This window comes from Phacochoerus africanus, chromosome 8, assembly GCF_016906955.1.
Source record: "Phacochoerus africanus isolate WHEZ1 chromosome 8, ROS_Pafr_v1, whole genome shotgun sequence".
Lineage (NCBI taxonomy): Eukaryota > Metazoa > Chordata > Mammalia > Artiodactyla > Suidae > Phacochoerus > Phacochoerus africanus.
Genome location: NC_062551.1, coordinates 54,685,855 through 54,702,037, shown reverse-complemented (window position 1 = coordinate 54,702,037; position 16,183 = coordinate 54,685,855). Strand labels below are relative to the sequence as shown.

The 16,183-nt window shown below is 54.9% G+C and overlaps 2 protein-coding genes across 7 annotated transcripts; one reads left to right on the top strand and one right to left on the bottom strand.

Moving 5' to 3' along the window:
• Positions 1 to 4,000: 4,000 nt before the first annotated feature.
• BCL2L12 (BCL2 like 12) lies at positions 4,001 to 10,460 on the bottom strand. 3 transcript variants are annotated; one of them, XM_047790087.1, is made up of 7 exons: positions 10,351 to 10,460; positions 9,548 to 9,662; positions 9,190 to 9,332; positions 7,958 to 8,044; positions 7,777 to 7,868; positions 6,455 to 6,742; positions 4,001 to 4,227 (listed from the first exon to the last, which is right to left on the bottom strand). In XM_047790087.1, the coding sequence occupies exons 2-7, from the start codon at positions 9,652 to 9,654 to the stop codon at positions 4,177 to 4,179; spliced, it is 768 nt and encodes a 255-aa protein (XP_047646043.1). In that variant the 5' UTR covers positions 9,655 to 9,662; positions 10,351 to 10,460; the 3' UTR covers positions 4,001 to 4,176. The 3 variants fall into 3 exon arrangements, with proteins under 3 accessions (XP_047646043.1, XP_047646044.1, XP_047646045.1); XM_047790088.1 differs by lacking the exon at positions 10,351 to 10,460 and adding an exon at positions 9,822 to 9,843; XM_047790089.1 differs by lacking the exon at positions 6,455 to 6,742 and having other exon boundaries at positions 10,351 to 10,456.
• Positions 5,437 to 16,040, top strand: IRF3 (interferon regulatory factor 3). Of its 4 annotated transcripts, none has more exons than XM_047790086.1 (8): positions 5,438 to 5,663; positions 11,589 to 11,757; positions 12,466 to 12,637; positions 12,723 to 12,793; positions 13,442 to 13,634; positions 13,741 to 14,121; positions 15,238 to 15,353; positions 15,806 to 16,040. In XM_047790086.1, the coding sequence occupies exons 2-8, from the start codon at positions 11,593 to 11,595 to the stop codon at positions 15,971 to 15,973; spliced, it is 1,266 nt and encodes a 421-aa protein (XP_047646042.1). In that variant the 5' UTR covers positions 5,438 to 5,663; positions 11,589 to 11,592; the 3' UTR covers positions 15,974 to 16,040. The 4 variants fall into 4 exon arrangements, with proteins under 4 accessions (XP_047646040.1, XP_047646042.1, XP_047646041.1 ...); XM_047790085.1 differs by lacking the exon at positions 5,438 to 5,663 and adding an exon at positions 10,548 to 10,819; XM_047790084.1 differs by having other exon boundaries at positions 5,437 to 5,663; positions 15,238 to 16,040.
• The last annotated feature ends 143 nt before the right edge of the window (positions 16,041 to 16,183 follow it).

Sequence of the window (16,183 nt, the reverse complement as noted above, 5' to 3'; positions counted from 1 at the left end):
TCTTTTCCATGTCTAAAATTTCGTAAAATGATAAAAAACATTTTTGTAAAAATGTAATTACAGTATGTACACAAGTGTTTGTCTTCTTTTACTGAGCATAATGCTGTTGAGAATCATTCATGTCACACCTAGCAGTTGTCCAGTCCTTTTCATGGCTGAGGAGTAGTCCATTGAATCCATGGGTTACATTTTCCTCTTGATGGGTATGTGGGTGGTTTCCAGGATAGGGCTGTTAGGAATAGAATGGCTGTGAACCATCACCACCAAGGCTTTCTCTGGACCTATGTTTTCCCTTTTCCTGGGTAAACCGAGAACACAGCTGGGTCATATGCTAGGTGTATCTTTCTAAGAAACTGCCAAAGTTCCCCTCTGTATTCTAGCATGTTGCATTCCCATCAGTGACCCATGAACGTTCTGTGGGCTCCACATCCCCTCCAGCACTTAAAAAAATCAACCTGTAATTTTAACGAGTCTTGTAGGTATAAACCGATTAGCTCATTTGCATTGCCCTCATCACCACTGCTGTTTAGCCTCCTTTCACGTGCTTACTGGCCATCTGTGTATCTTCTGCCAGGGTCTACTCAAGTCTTTGGTGTATTTTTAACAAACAGTGTTGTTTTCTTTTTCTTTTCTTTTCTTTTTTTTTTTTTTTCCGGCCACAGCCAAGGCATAGAGAAGTTTCCAAGCCACAGCAGTTAAACCAGCCATAGCAGTGACAACACAGGATATTTAATCACTAAGCCACCAGGGAACTCCTATTTTTTTCTAATATCCAACCGTTTTAAGCCAATCAATTACTTTTGCATTGTGTTGCTAAGAACAAGATATTATAATAAATTCTCAATGTCAGGTTTTGGGTTTTTTTTTGGGGGGGGGGGCACACCTGCAGCATATGGAGGTTCCCAGGCTAGGGGTTGAATCAGAGCTGTAGCCGCCGGCCTACACCACAGCTCATAGCAATGCTGGATCCTTAACCCACTGAGCAAGGCCAGAGATGGTACCTGAGCCTTCACGGATACTAGTCACATTTGTTACTGCTGAGCCACAATAGGAATTCCCTCAAGGTAAGTTGTTGTAAAGGAGATGGCACTGGGGAGAGATAAAGGGGCAGAGTATAGAGGGAAGAGGTCTGAGTTGGAGGTAAAACCAGGGGAGTTGTCAGGGTCAAATTTTGCATTTTCAAAAAAGGCAGCCACACGGGACAACAGAGCAATGGACCACGGCAAGTCTCAACTGAGATATGTTATGGCTATTAAACCCACACCAGATTCTGAAAACTTCTTATTAAAAAGGAGTCTGTAATATTTTAATATTTTATACTGATCACATGTTAAAATGATTCTGTTTTGGATAAAAGGGGGAAAAAACTTGTTATAATGAATTCACCTGTTACTTTTCACTTGGCTTTTTTTTTTGGTCTTTTTGCTATTTCTTGGGCCGCTCCCGAGGCATATGGAGGTTCCCAGGCTAGGGGTCCAATTGGAGCTGTAGCCACCGGCCTACGCCAGACCCACAGCAACGAGGGATCCGAGCCGCGTCTGCGACCTACACCACAGCTCACGGCAACGCCGGACCCTTAACCCACTGAGCAAGGGCAGGGACCGAACCCGCAACCTCATGGTTCCTAGTCGGATTCATTAACCACTGCGCCATGATGGGAACTCCGCTTTTTTTTTTTTTTTTTGGCCCTGGCATGAGGCATATTGCTGTGGGATCTCTGTTCCCAGACCAGGGTTTGAACCCGGGCCGCAGCGGTGAAAGCACCAAATCCTTACCACTAGACCACCAGGGAACTCCCACTTTTTAGTTTGCTTTAATGAGGCTATTCATGCATTCTAAATAATGCATATGGCTCATCTTCTATTTCTGTTGGCCAGTGATGCTAATAGGCTATGGAATGGTCAAGATTACTGGGGGGTTGGAGTTGCTGTGACCAGAAGTCTAGTTAGAAGACTTGGGTTATGTTTCCACTGCAGTGCAGTGGATTAAGGATCCAGCAGTTTGGGAGTTCCCATTGTGGCTCAGTGGTTAATGAACCCAATTGGCATCCACGAGGATGCAGATTTGACCCCTAGCCTTGTTCAGTGGGTTAAGGATCCAGCGTTGTGGTGAGCTGTGGTGTAGGTCACACACATGGCTCGGATCCCGTGTTGCTGTGGTTGTGGCATAGGTGGCAGCTGTAGCTCTGATTTGACCCCTAGCCTGGGAACCTCCATATGCTGCAGGTGTGGCCCTAGAAAAAGCAAAAAAAATAAAATAAATAAAGATAGTTTAAAAAAAAAAGCTTTATTTCCATATACACTTGATTCTTACTATTTGTGCTAGTTACAATAGTTACACTCTATAAAGTTGCTGCAAAGTTTATCGATTCATTGGTGAACACCAAGCCATTGCTGCTAAGGGAGATACAGGGTCAGGTCGCCATGAGCGTCTTGTCACAGCACTTTTGTCGATCCATTAAAATATAATCTGGGAGTTCCTGTCGTGACTCAGTGGGTTAAAGAAGCCGACATAGTGTCTGTGAAGACGCAGATTCAATCCCTGGCCCCACTCAGTGGGTTAGGGATCTGGCGGTTGCCATAAGCTATGGTGTATGTCGAAGATGTGGCTCGGATCCAGTGTTGCTGAGGCTGTAGTGTAGGTTGGCAGCTGCAATTCCATTGCACCCCTAGCCTGGGAACCTCCATATGCCGCACATGCAGCCTCACCCAAAAAAAAAAAAAAAAAATCTGGGGAGTTCCCCTTGTGGCACAGTGGAAACGAATCCAACTAGTATCCATGAGGATGTGGGTTCAATCCCCGGCCTTGCTAAGTGGGTTAAGGATCCGGGATTGGTGTGAGCTGTGGTGTGGGTCCCAGATGCAGCTCGGATCCCACGTGGCTGTGGCTGTGGCGCAGGCCGGCAACTGTAGCTCTGATGAGACTCCTCGCCTGGGAACCTCCATATGCCACAGGTGAGGCCCTAAAAAACAACAAACAACAAAAAACCACCACCACCACCACAACAAAAAAAACCAGACAACAACAAAAACTGGTTCTCTGTGTGTTTTCAGCTTAAAGACACGTTCTTTTAACATCGAGTTGGTCCATTGACAATGACTGCATAGCCAACAGCACTATAGCAAAAATCATCCACAACAAAGCTGATCTAATTGAGGTGCACCCCAGCTTTCCAGAATTTAGGAACTCGACCCAGCACTTCAGCGCTATGAGCAGGACCCTCGGACCCCGTGAAATCACCACCAAAAGCGCAGAAACGGGGAAAAAAATAATGTGGCACTAAGTAGATCGCGGAAAGGATTTTCACTTGCGGCCGTGCAAGCTGAACCCAGAAGGCAGTGTGGTCTCACCCGGCCTGAGCTGAAAGGGGCCCCCGGGCAGGTGGGCGCCTCTGCTGCTCTGAGCCTACGCAGGCCCGTCAACGCCCCGCGAAGGCGCGCGCCTCTTCCTCCCGCGACTGCAAGTTCACGTTCGACAAGAGGCGGCGAACTGGAAAATGCAGAATCCGCGCAGCATGAGGCGTGACTGCACTCCTGCACGTTTCCTTTTCTGCATTTACAAAACGTCCCTCTGGGAAGCGGGGGATCATCCTCGAAAGGTGACAGATCGCTGGCGGACAGGAGAGACCAGCACAAAAGACGCCGAAAGCGCAGGGCAAAGAGAACAACGAGAGGAGGGTGGGGTTCTGGATGCCCTGGGAAGGCAGATCAGAGCGTTTCTCCTGGAAACAGCTGGGAAGAGTCCAGGACTCTCAACACAGGATTAGCTAGAAAAAGCCACTCATGCAATAGGGGGAAACATGTAATTAGCTGCAATCATACTCAAAGGTATCCTCCAAACAGCAGTATGTTTTCAGGTGACAGGTGCTCCTGGGTGCTCCAAATAGATATTTCTAGAAAGAATGAACTGGCTCTTTTCTCAATTTATACACCAGAGAGTTCTCTGAACCAAATCTCCTCTACTTAGAAGTCTAGATCTTGAGTGAAAAGACAAACAAATACTTGAAAAAGTCTTTAATATGAAAGTGTTTTAAACAGTTTTTTGTTTTTGGTTTTTTTTTTTTGGCAAAAACAGAGAGGGCAGCCGCCACCCCACAGCCCTGAGTGGAGCAGGGAGACTTGGGAAAAGAGCGCAGAGACCTGAGGTCCGATCTCGGAACAGCTTCTGAGGCAGAGTTCAGTCCAAGGGTAAGTTCAAGTCCACAGGTGAAACTGCCAGGATGCCCTCCTGGAGGGGAAAAGTGGCAGAGCCCTGTGATCAGAGGCATCCACACCAGCCGAGTGAGAGCAGAGACAGCGAAGGCAAGGGACCAGAGAGAGGGAGGAGGACAAAGAGACCCAGAGAGAAGTGACAGGGATGGAGACCCCGAAAAAGGACCGGGGATCAAGTGGAGGATGGGAAAAGAGTCCTGGGGTGGGGGGACAGAGCCCCATGGGGGGTGTACAGAGACTCAAAGAAGGGGAATAAACAGAGTCCAGGGTTTTTTTGGGTGGTTTTTTTTTGCTTTATAGGGCTGCACTTGCAGCATATGGAGGTTCCCAGGCTAGGGGTCCAATTGGAGCTTAAAGCACAGCCACGCAACACGAGATCTGAGCTGTGTCTTCGACTACACCACAGCTCATGGCAACGTCGGATCCTTAACCCACTGAGCGAGGCCAGGGATCAAACCCACGTCCTCATGGATGTTAGGTTCGTTAACCACTGAGCCACGACAGGAACTCCAGAGTCCTGGGGGTTTAGTGATCCAGAGCCCTGGCTTTGTGTCAAAGAGGGTGCACCAAATAATTATTTCTAGCAATATTCCAAGCCCCCACCCTGCAAGAGGGATTTTCCCCCTCGGTCTCTATGAGACCCGTTTAATAACTGAAAACTACAAGGTTTTGTGGGGTTTGAATGGGATCATTCCACTAAAGGCCTTGGCTCAGGACCTGGCCAAGCTGACCTGTTACCATTCCTTAAACATGAAAATGGTGTTACAAATAAATCAGCTTCTGCTGGGAGCTCTGGACACTAATATCCACTGTGCGGTCATCATCTTGCTTTGAGGTCTTACAGGCTGCTCTCCCTTAGCTGGACCCACCTCCTATCATCTCGGACTCTTCCCCAAACCTGCTCCCTACCTGCCCTTCCTGGTCTCAGGGGACCGCAGATGCCGCCCTGCAGTTGCTCAGGCCAGCATCTTTGGCATCATCCTTGACTCCCGTCTTCCATTCAGTCTCCACATCCACTCCATGTGCAAAATCTATCAGGTTTGCCTCGAGAATTCTCCACTCCTCCTATTCTGGTCTGATCCACCCTCAGGTCTTCTTTGGACCAAGGCAGTCCTCCTCCCGGCTCCCTACTTCCGCCATGGCCGCTGACAGTAGTCCCCCATGCGGCCACCAGAGGGCGCCGGTGACCACCCGAGTCAGCTAGCTTCCCGCCTCTGCTCAGTGCCCTTCTGGGACTCCCGGTTCGAGGTCCAAGGTCCTTCCGTGACCACAAGACCTTGAAGCCTTGCGCGATCTGGCGTCCCTCCTGCTTTCATCTCCCACCCACTCCCCCTCACTCCCCCTGCTCCAGCCCTACTGGCCGCCTCTCTGCTCCTTAAAGACACCCGGCCAGCTCCTGCCAGTCTGTGAAAGCAATGCTTACATTCTGAAAGCCTGGCAATGAGGAGACAGGTAAGTGAGATTGAGCTGGGGGCGGGGCACGGGACGACGACGACTGGTGTTCAGGGAGACAGGGGGCCGTTGCCAAGCTCACACAGGAGCCCAATCCAGCTCTGAGCCTAGCACTGGATTTAAAGCAGTGAGCAAGCAAGGATAAGTAAGACTCCCTAGACTTCCGAAATTGATGTGGCAGGGGTGGGAAAAGACAACAAATACAAGGAAATAAGTAAAACAAGTCAATTCTTCTGTTAGAAGGTGCCTGTTGGAAGGTGAGGAGTGCTCTGGAGGAAGGAAGCCAGTAAAAAGGGAAGGAGGGTGGGTGGGAGGGCGTGGAGGCGGCTTCGATTTTAAATGGGAATCAGGGAAGGTCTCCCTGGGGGTGATACCTGAGCAGAGGAGCAGGGGAAGTGAGGCGGGGGGAACACTAGGGCAAGGGCATTCTGGCAGGCGGCACTGCACAGGCAGACAGTCACCAGATAATCACACAAACAAATGCCAAGTACTTACAAAGATGATCCCATTTAATCCCCACAATAGCCCTTTGAGATAGGTACTCTGTATCTCCCTATTTTTAACAGAAGAGGAAACTTGTTTCCAACTCAAAACGGTCAATGTAAACCAGAGTGGTTTAAGCTGGCCATAGCATCTGCAGTATACAGTAGGTGCTCGATAAACACACAATGGATGAATGGTGGAGCCAGAACAAATGCGACTTCTGAAAGGAAGCCTAAGAGCCACCCCGCCCCACCCCCAACACACACACACACAATTAAGAGAAACCCAGAGGGGCTTTGGTGGCTCACCCAGCCCCCGTGGGCCTGGATCCAGGGTGCGAAGCTGTGCACATGCTCTACACTGAGTCCAGCCAGGGTGCCCCCCAGCCCGGCCACGCGCCGGGTCAGCTCCATAGCCAGGGCCAGGCGGGCCAGGGGCTCCGGGGAAGGCGGCGGTGGCCCAGGGCACGGCATCGAGGGGCGTGCTTGGCTTGGGCCAGGGCTGCCCTCTCGGTTTGAGAAGAGCTCCACTAGGCGGCTGAAGGAGCCGGCAGAGAGGCGGGCCAATTTGCGCTGCAAGGCAGGGTCTGAGGCCAGCTGTGGGACGGGGAGGGAAAGAGGCAGGGTCTGTCTCAGCCACACCCTCGTAGCCAGCCAATAGGAAGCTGGGAGGCGTGGCTTCAAGCGCGTTCTAGCTACACTGCCACTCTAAGCCACGCCCCTATCCATCACAAAAGCCAATCGCAAACGGGACTAGGATCTCGGCCAAACGGCTCCCAGAGAGATGGCCTAGAACCAAAGAAGCCACGCCCCTGCTAAGACCTCAATAGCCAATCAGAGCCAAGCCCTACATTAACTGTGTTCCAGCATGCTCTACCCTAGCCACGCTCCTCTGGGTTTACCGGAGAGCACCGGAGGCCAGGATAGTGCCTACAGTAACCTTGCCTTCCTCCAAACAATGAATATTATAGGACCATACGCTGTGCCCAAGCTCCTTACCCAATCGGATTCCAGGATAGGGTCACAAGCCACACTCCCTCCGCGGTAGTCCATTTTCCCCATATTCTAAGCCATGCGCCTAAACTAATACAGTCAATCAGGGCTTCAGATTTTAAACAGCCAGCTTTAAACTTTCTCTTACTCCCTTGACTGGTCCCATCTTTCCTAGAACATGTTTCTGATGGCCACACCCCCTGCCTTTAGGCCGCGCCCCTCTAACCATCAATGAAGCCACTAATTTTTTTTTGTCTTTTTTTACTTTTCTGGGGCCGCTCCTGCAGCATATGGAGGTTCCCAGGCTACGGGTCGAATTGGAGCTGTAGCCGCCAGCCTACATCACAGCCACAGCAACGTCAGATCCTTAACCCACTGAGTGAGGCCAGGGATCGAACCCGCAACCTCATGGTTCCTAGTCAGATTCGTTAACCACTGCGCCACGACGGGAACTCCGAAGCCACTAATTTTGATATACCCAAGCCCAGGCTTATCTGTCAATCAACCCTTCCCAGAAGCCTTATCCCATCCTCTCCCCACCTGACAATCCAATGAGAATGCAGATTCTGCTTTAGTTCCCCTGCGAACCAAGCCACAATCCCTATCCTAAGGAAGGGAGAGAACAGACTGCTCATCACCTTCTGGTTGATGACTTCTGCCTCCTCCTCCAGCAAGGCCACCAGCTTCCGCAGCAGGGCTTCCTTTTCTGTGGGTGGGTGACCCTGTAATTCTGAAGGGTGGAGGAGATTTTGGCGGGGGGTGCAGAATCCTGACGACCCTTCTACCGTCATCCTTCTCCAGAGCCCCTCTGCACCTCACCTGGGCTCGGTGGGGATCTCAGTTGCTCTTGGACCAGCTGTTCCAGCCTCTGGGCCACCAGGGCGTAGAAGTCTGGAGTAGCTGGGCCTAGGAAGAAAAGAGCCAACAATGGGTCAGGCATCTCTGGATTCTCTCCTCCCAACCACATTGCCAGGAAGCCATGATTTCCATTTCAGAATGGGGTAAACCAAGGCCCCGCGAGCAAACCTGGTAAAAGACCCTCTACGTTCCCCCCAGACGGACTTAGGTTAGAGCTGAACTGGACACACAGGGCACTCCGGCTATTACCACTTTGTCCCGTGCCCGTTTCAGGCAACAACTGGTCACAAACCTCCTCTCTCCAGCTGCGAAGTCCTCTTCAAGTGAGCACTCCTACTGGCCATTGCCAGTCTCTCCAGGCTCACATAGGAGGAAACCTACAGTTCATTCTTAATCATGTTCAATACCCACCTCTCCCTTCCTACTTTGATGTTGGAGCAAAAGATTCATGCAACCAAAAGCAGCCAGGGAATTATGGCTGAAAATCAGGTCTCCTGCCTCTCTACTGGGGGCCCTGGTGGCTACAGAAGCCCTAAGGGCAGGTAAGCACATATGGGAAGAGAGATTAACAAAGAGAAAGGGACCAAAAGCCCTCCTGATGTCAGCTCACAGAATTGACAGAGAGCAATCTAATTGGGGGTCGGGGGTGAGGGTAGGTGCTGGAGAGCCCCCAAAGCTACCCCCTTAGCTGAGTGATTTTGGGGGGGAGGGGCACACCCACAGCATATTGAAGTTCCCGAGCCAGGGATCAAATCCAAACCACAGCTGTGGCAATGCAGGATCCTGAACCCACTGTGCCAGGCTGGGGATTGAACCACGTCGCCCTAGAGACAATGCCAGATCCTTAACCCACTGCACCACAGTAGGACTCCCTGGCTGATTTTTTTTCTTTTTGGGGCCACACCCGCAGCATATGGAGGGTCCCGGGCTAGGGGTCGAATCAGAGCTACAACTGCTGGCGTATTCCAAGCCGCATCTGCGACCTACACCACAGCTCACAACAATGCGGGATTCTTAAACCACTGAATGAGGCCAGGAATCAAACCCGCATCCTCATGGATCCTAGTATGGTTGGTTTACCACTAGGTCACTCCTGGGCTGAGTGATCTTAAACTAGTTCCTTACCCTCTCTATGCTTTAAGAATCAAAGTTCCTGGTCCTGTCAGTTCTTGGGTGACTGAGGGAGAGCTTACCAGGCTCTGAACCATAGCAGGGCCGGAGGGGCAGGGAGCAAGGCCGAGGGGACTCAGGGGGAACTGCTCCTCGCCCCAGGGAGCAGGGAAGACATCTTCGAAGGCGGCTCAGGAAGTCTGTCGGCTCCTCCTGGGCAGGGCTCCTGGGGAAGGGGACCGCGGAGAGTGACTTGAGGCCCTCGGCAAGCAGTCCTTTTGACCTCTCACTGAGGGCATTTCCCTGCAACCCGCAGGACAAGGAGTAGAGCCAGATATAAAGGGAGGGGGGCGGGGAGAGAAAGACTGAGTCCGGGAACAAGAGTTGGAGAGGAGCCCCCCCCAGTGCAGTTTCCTCAGGGAGGAGGGCAACACCTCTTACCTGGGTGGGGTCAGAATGGGCGAGCCGGCAGCCTCATCCCGCCTAAGGAAGGCAGCTAGGACCCTCAGGGTGTCCTCCCGGAGCGCCAGCTCTTCAGAGCCTGCCATGGAGGCACCTGTAAGAGAAGGAGCTGGGGATGGACTCCAGGGTTCAGCAAGAACTGCCGGCTGGGGGCCCAAATTCCTAGTCCCGGAATGAGGAGTGGGGTGCCGTCAGGATTCATGCGTGCCCAAGGGAGGAAGGGGCTGAGAGTCTGGATTCCCAGGTTCCTTACAGAAGTTGGGGTCTGGGGGCCCAGACACTTGAGTTCTCAGAAGGAGGAGAGGGATGAGGGCAAAGACATCCTGATCCTGGGAGAGGAGAAAGCTGGGGATCTGGATTTGGGGTCCAAGGGAGGAGGGGACTGGGGGCCTGGACTCTTGGTTTTCGGAGTAGGGGGCTGGGGGTCTGAACTCTTGAGTCTAAGAGAGAAGGAGACTGGGGCCTCAGATCCCTGAGTCCCCGAAGGAGAAGGAGGCTTGGGGCTCCGACTTCTCCATTCTGAAAGTATATGCCAAGCTATTCAAGTCCGTAGAGGATCAGGAACTACCATTCCCAGCAGACTTCGTAGCAAACATTCCCCTCCGTCCGTTACTTGTTCGCCGCGCAGCCTGCTGGGAGGTGTAGTTCCACTCTGACTCGGGTTGGAATTTGGGGGAGCCGGGACACGCAGATGTCGGGGAGGCGTGACTGGGCTACCTGCTCCTAGATCCCGGCCCCCTTTTCGTCCCTGCTCACCTAGCTCTCCCTCACCTCCCACTCACCTGGTCCCGGGCCCCGCCGCCGCCGCCTCCTCCACTGAGCTTGTATAAACTTTCCTTAGGGCGACTTTCCCGCGCCTGCGCAGTGACTGTACCGACTAGGAGCCGGCCCAAACGTGGAAGGGGCGGGGCGATGAGGCCCGCCTAATTTGCATAGAACGCTCCCAGCATGCCCGTGGTCGGAAGACCTAAAAAGGGCATGATGGGCGGGGGAGTTTTCCCGGCTCACTGTATCGCCTCTCTGGCTGTCGAGTCGATAATCCTAACGACGTTAAAGCCGTTTTTATTTCAAGAAATCAACAGGAAAAAAAGCCCCACCTCTAAAGCTCAGCTGACGAGAAGTGGGGTGTGCGGCGGCGAGTTCGAGAGCTACGGGACTTCAAACGCAGGAGTGGGTTCCCTGGGTTTCTGGGTCCCTGGGTTCCCGGCGCACCTCCTCCCGGCACTCTACGCGCCTCGACCCACTACCTAGGTAACGCGGAAAAGCGGGGGAGTTGGTGGCGTCCAGTAGTGAGGAATGGGACGGAGGAAGGATGCGTCTGCCTTGACACTGGAGAAGGGGGTTTGTGTACGCTGGGGAAAGTGAAGCGAGAAGGAAAGGAAATGAAGCAATGGCTGGCTGTGAAACAAAACTTAGAAAAGTAGTTGGTAGGGGAGAAGAGGAGGTGTCCACACTGGGGTATCTAGGGGAGAGAAGGACTCTGTGAATGAGAAGCGATCCACTCTGGGAAGTGGGGCGTGCCGCGGAGGAGGGAGGCCGTCTGTTTGGGAGGAATTGTGGTTGGTCGGTCTATGGGTGAGGGGTTCTGGGGAGCGGGGGGAGCTACACTGGAGTTGAGTGTGGGAGGTAGAGGTCTGCGAGTCCCTAGCATGTGCACGGCAGTAACGAGAGGGAGGCGTCTACCCTGGAGATAAGAGTACCTGCACTGGGTGATGTGGGGGAGGGAAGGGCTTTCAGTGGAGTGGGGAAGGTCTACACTGGCGGAATTGAGGGAGGTAGAATTGAGGGAGGTAGAGGTATGTAGATAAAAGAAGCTGGGGAAAGGAGAGGGGTTTTGGAGGGAGTCCTCTCTGAATTAGGGAGCCTCTCTGGAGGATGGGAGGTCTCCTGTCTGTACCCCAGGAGAATAGAGGTGAGGACCCTGCGCCGTGGCGCTTGAGAGGGAGGTCTGGGTGCGGAACCTTCGAACTGGGTGGGCCTGGGAGGCCGCCTATATCCAGGAACTGTCCCCGGCGCACAGGCCCATGGGAACTCAGAAGCCTCGGATCCTGCCCTGGCTGATATCTCAGCTGAACCTGGGGCAACTGGAGGGCGTGGCCTGGCTGGATGAGGGCCACACGCGCTTCCGCATCCCTTGGAAGCACGGCTTGCGGCAGGATGCCCAGCAGGAGGACTTCGGCATCTTCCAGGTGCGCGCGCGCCGGGCCCGGCGGACTCCAAGGGGACAGGGCCTAGGGGTGGGATCAGCTCGCCCGCGCGGCCCGCGCTTATTCTGGCAGGTGGGGGTGGATGGAGTTAGAACTGGGAGGGGCGAAGTTAGTACGACGCGCAGATGGGCGTCTGACAGCCGTGAGGATTGGAGCCGCCAGGTCCTGGGAATAGAACCGGGAAAGTGAAGGAAATGCATCCTGGGGTGGGGGGGAGTGGTGGTGGTAGGGAACCCCCTGGGGTGGGGCTTTTGGTTGTAGAATTCTGGGGACGGACCTTGGAATATTAGAGGCGAGACTCGACCCTGAAGCCGAGGTTGCCACGGAAGTAGGATATGCCGGTGGTGTTAAGCCTAATTACGAAGCGTGTCCTGGGGCAGCGCGCTGGCAGTTAGACACCCATTAGGACCTGGAGGCTGGCTTAGAAAGCAAATGTTTTTGAAGGGTGGAGGTAAGGGGGATTTGGGGCACAGAGAATTCCAGAGCTTGGGGATGAGAACTAAGTTAGAACGTGCAAAGGGAATTGGCACAATATTGTAAATCAACTATGGTTTCAAAAACAAAAACAAAAACAAAACCTGCCAGGGGAGGGCAAGGGTGGTGTTAGGACAAGAGGAGCCAAGGTTAGGACCCCTGGGGGCAAGATCTAAGTCATCCTCTTCACTATCTTGGTACCACTGGTCCCCCCAGGCCTGGGCCGAGGCCAGCGGTGCCTACACTCCTGGGAAGGATAAGCCCGACCTGCCCACCTGGAAGAGGAATTTCCGGTCCGCCCTGAACCGGAAAGAAGCATTGCGTTTAGCAGAGGACCACAGCAAGGACCCCCACGACCCACACAAGATCTATGAGTTTGTGACCTCAGGTGTGCTGAAGTGAGGCTTCGCTTGGAGGGATGGGATTTCGGGTGTCCCCAGAGCCCCTAGTCCACTCACCACCTTTCTCGACAGGAGTTGGGGACTTTCCTGAGCCAGACACCTCTCTAGACCTCAGTGGCAGATACAGTACCTCTGATACCCACGTAAGAATGCGCCCCGACCGCCCTGCGCTCAGCCCCTGCCTCATGCCCTTTCTGCATCCTCCGGGGCCTAGCGAGGCCACCATCACTCCAGGCTCCAGTCTCTCCCCGCAGTCTGTCCCCTACCTGACCCATGGCTGACCCTGTCCCTCCCCTGCTCACAGGCCTCCCACTGGCCTCCCAGCATCCTCAGGAGAAAATGTGGAGCTTTCACCAGGCATTTAAGACCCTCACCCACTTTTCTAGGACTTCACAGCTTCCCTCCCTGCTCAGGGTACCTCAGCCTCTTGGCAACTGAGACCCTCCCTACCCTTGATCTTGCTGACGTCTGTGCCAGGGCAGGTCCCCTCTGAAATCCTACCCAGGCTTCTCTGCCCGGGTCTTGCTCGCACTGACCCAGATCCTTGGGGTGGAATTAGCCGCTCCCCTCGGGCCACGGTAGTGCCCAGCCTGTGTCCAAGCTGTGGATATTCCACTGCCTTGGCTGGTGGCTGGGTCTCCCTCAGAATAGAATCCCCTTAAGGGCAAAGCTCAGGTCTGTGTCCTCTCTGGAGACACGGCTCCACACCGCTGAGCACAAGGCCTGGTCCCCGTGAAGTCTCCAGAAAAGGCCGTGGAAATACCTGGCCTCTTTTTTTTTCCCCTCCCCAGGAAGACAGTCTAGATAAGTTACTAAGTGGCATGGACTTGGCCTCGGCCTTGGATGCAGGGCCCCCGAGCCTGACCCTGGCCCTCGAGCAGCCCCCTCAGCTCTCCCTGAGCCCCAGCGTAGACACCCCTGCTTCTTGCCCCAACCTGGGAGTTCGTGAAAACCCACTGAAGCAGCTGCTGGCGAACGACGATGGTGAGTGCCCGCTGTGGGCTGGGCGGGGCTGGCCCGGCCGGCGGCCCCGGCCCCTGACACTCCCTCCTCTCTCTCCCTTCATGTCCCTGCTGCTGCTGCTGCTCAGAGTGGGAGTTCCAGGTGACCGTCTTCTACCGGGGCTGCCAAGTCTTCCAGCAGACTGTCTGCAGCCCCGGGGGCCTGCGGCTGGTGGGATCCGAGGCCGAGGACGGGACGCTGGCCGGGCAGCCAGTGAGACTGCCAGACCCCGCGGCCTCCCTGACGGACAGGGGCGTGGCGGACTACGTGCGCCGGGTGCTGAGCTGCCTGGGGGGGGGGCTGGCTCTGTGGAGGGCGGGGCAGTGGCTCTGGGCCCAGAGGCTGGGGCACTGCCACGTGTACTGGGCCATGGGCGAGGAACTCATCCCGGACAGCGGTCACAAGCCTGACGGCGAGGTCCCCAAGGACAGGGAAGGAGGCGTGTTCGACCTGGGGCCCTTCATCGAAGGTGAGTGCAGCGGCCTTGGCCCCGCCGTGGAAGCGGCAGGCAGCGGGGCTCCAGACCTCCGGGGTCAGGGGTTGGACCAAATTCAGAGCCTCTGCTCTGCTTGTGGTTGAGCCTGGGAAGGCAAGGACTGCTTGGAACCTGTAAAGTCTCTTCTCTCTCCTTACCTGCTGGGAGCTGGCAGGGGGCAGGGGGCCCAGTGCACAGCAGGTGCTCAGGCAGTTCGCTGCCTTCATCGTTGTCGTCGTCATCACCACCACCAGTTATGGTGGAGAGACAGACGCAGGAGAAAAACTCCTGCGGGGCTCTGTTATCCAACTAGAACTTTCTGCCATGATGGAAATGCACTGCATGCACTGCCCAGCGTGGCAGCCGCCAGCTGCAGAGTGGCTACTGAGGACGTAGATAAAGGGAATGCAAAGGAAGAAACGAGCTTTAAGTTTTAGTTAAATTTTTTTTTTTTGCCATTTTAGAGCAGCACCTGAGACGTATGGAGGTTCCCAGGCTAGGGGTCCAACTGGAGCTGTCACCACAGCCACAGCCACGCCAGATCCGAGCCACGTCTGCGACCTACACCACAGCTCATGGCAACGCCGGATCCATAACCTACTGAGCAGGGCCAGGGATGGAACTAGCGTCCTCATGGATACTAGCTGGGTTCATTGCCACCAAGCCACAATGGTAACTCCCAGTTTTTGTTGATTTTAATTAGATACAATTAAAACTTAACTAGCCATCATGGCTCATGGTTACATATTGGACAGCCTGAACTTGGGTTCAAGAGCAGGAAGCACCAACCACATGTCCTCCAGACTCACTCAGCATCCTTGGGGGAGCAGGCTCCCCTTCTGGGCCTGTATCCCATCCAAATGCTGAGGCGGGGAGCGGGGGGGGCAGCGGCAAGGCAGCCCCTGCAGCCCTACCCTGATGGAAGGGAGAGAGGGGGAACACTAAAGTTGGTGCCAGAACTGCAGGGACTTTTCCCAGGTCAACAGCCCCTGGTCATGGTGGCAGAGGTAGGTTGGGCTTTGAACCAGGGGAGAAGGTAAAGACGTTACTCGGTTTGGGGGAGCAGGTAGAGGGCCTTCTTCCATCCCTGACTAGTTCCTGGGCCCCCAGATCTGATTGCCTTCATCGAAGGAAGCAGACGCTCACCACGCTACACCCTCTGGTTCTGCATGGGGCAGTCGTGGCCTCAGGACGAGCCGTGGGTCAAGAGGCTGGTGATGGTCAAGGTACGGCAGCCCCTGGCTCCTGGAGCGGAGGGACGATCCCAAGGGGTGGGGGGTTGCTCCCAGGAACTTCAGCGCCCGGAGCCCCATAGAGAAACTTCGGCTGCCAGGAGTCTCTGCTGCTCCTTACCCTCGGGGGCCTCTGCGTGTCCCTGCCATGGCCTCACCCCGAGCCTCTCTGGAGCTCTCCCAGCCACACAGAAGGCGGCGGACCCCAAGTCCTGGCAGGCTCAGCTCCCAGGAGTCCTGACCACAAGCCGATTGGGCCGTGCTTGGAGGACCCCTCTGCAGCCTCGGCCCCACGGACCTCACTGGCCTCCCTGGCTGTTAACATGGGGACAACCATTTCACTCAGAGCAGCCCTGGGCTTTGTGGTTCATCCTAGGGGACAGTGGGGGCCGCTGGGGGCGGCTGGTGCCGGCGTTTCCCCGACTCCTCCTCCCACACCCCCACAGGTCGTCCCCATGTGTCTCCGGGCCCTGGTAGACATGGCGCGGGACGGGGGCGCCTCCTCCCTGGAGAACACGGTGGACCTGCACATTTCCAACAGCCACCCGCTCTCCCTCACCTCCGACCAGTACAAGGCCTGTCTCTGGGACCTGGTGGAGGACATGGATTTCTAGGCCGCTGGGAGGCCCGGGCCCTCGCCCTTCACCTCGACCAATAAACGGCTTCTTGCCACGGTCCTCACAGGCTGTCTGGTGTTCAGTCGCTGGGCCGGCCCTGACGCACGCGGGAGGTTACGCCTTCCTGAGGCCTCAGGTGACCCATCTGTGCAGCCACCCACGCACCAGGGGCTCCCTGTGCGAGGGCTAGGCGCTGCACGGGGCCAG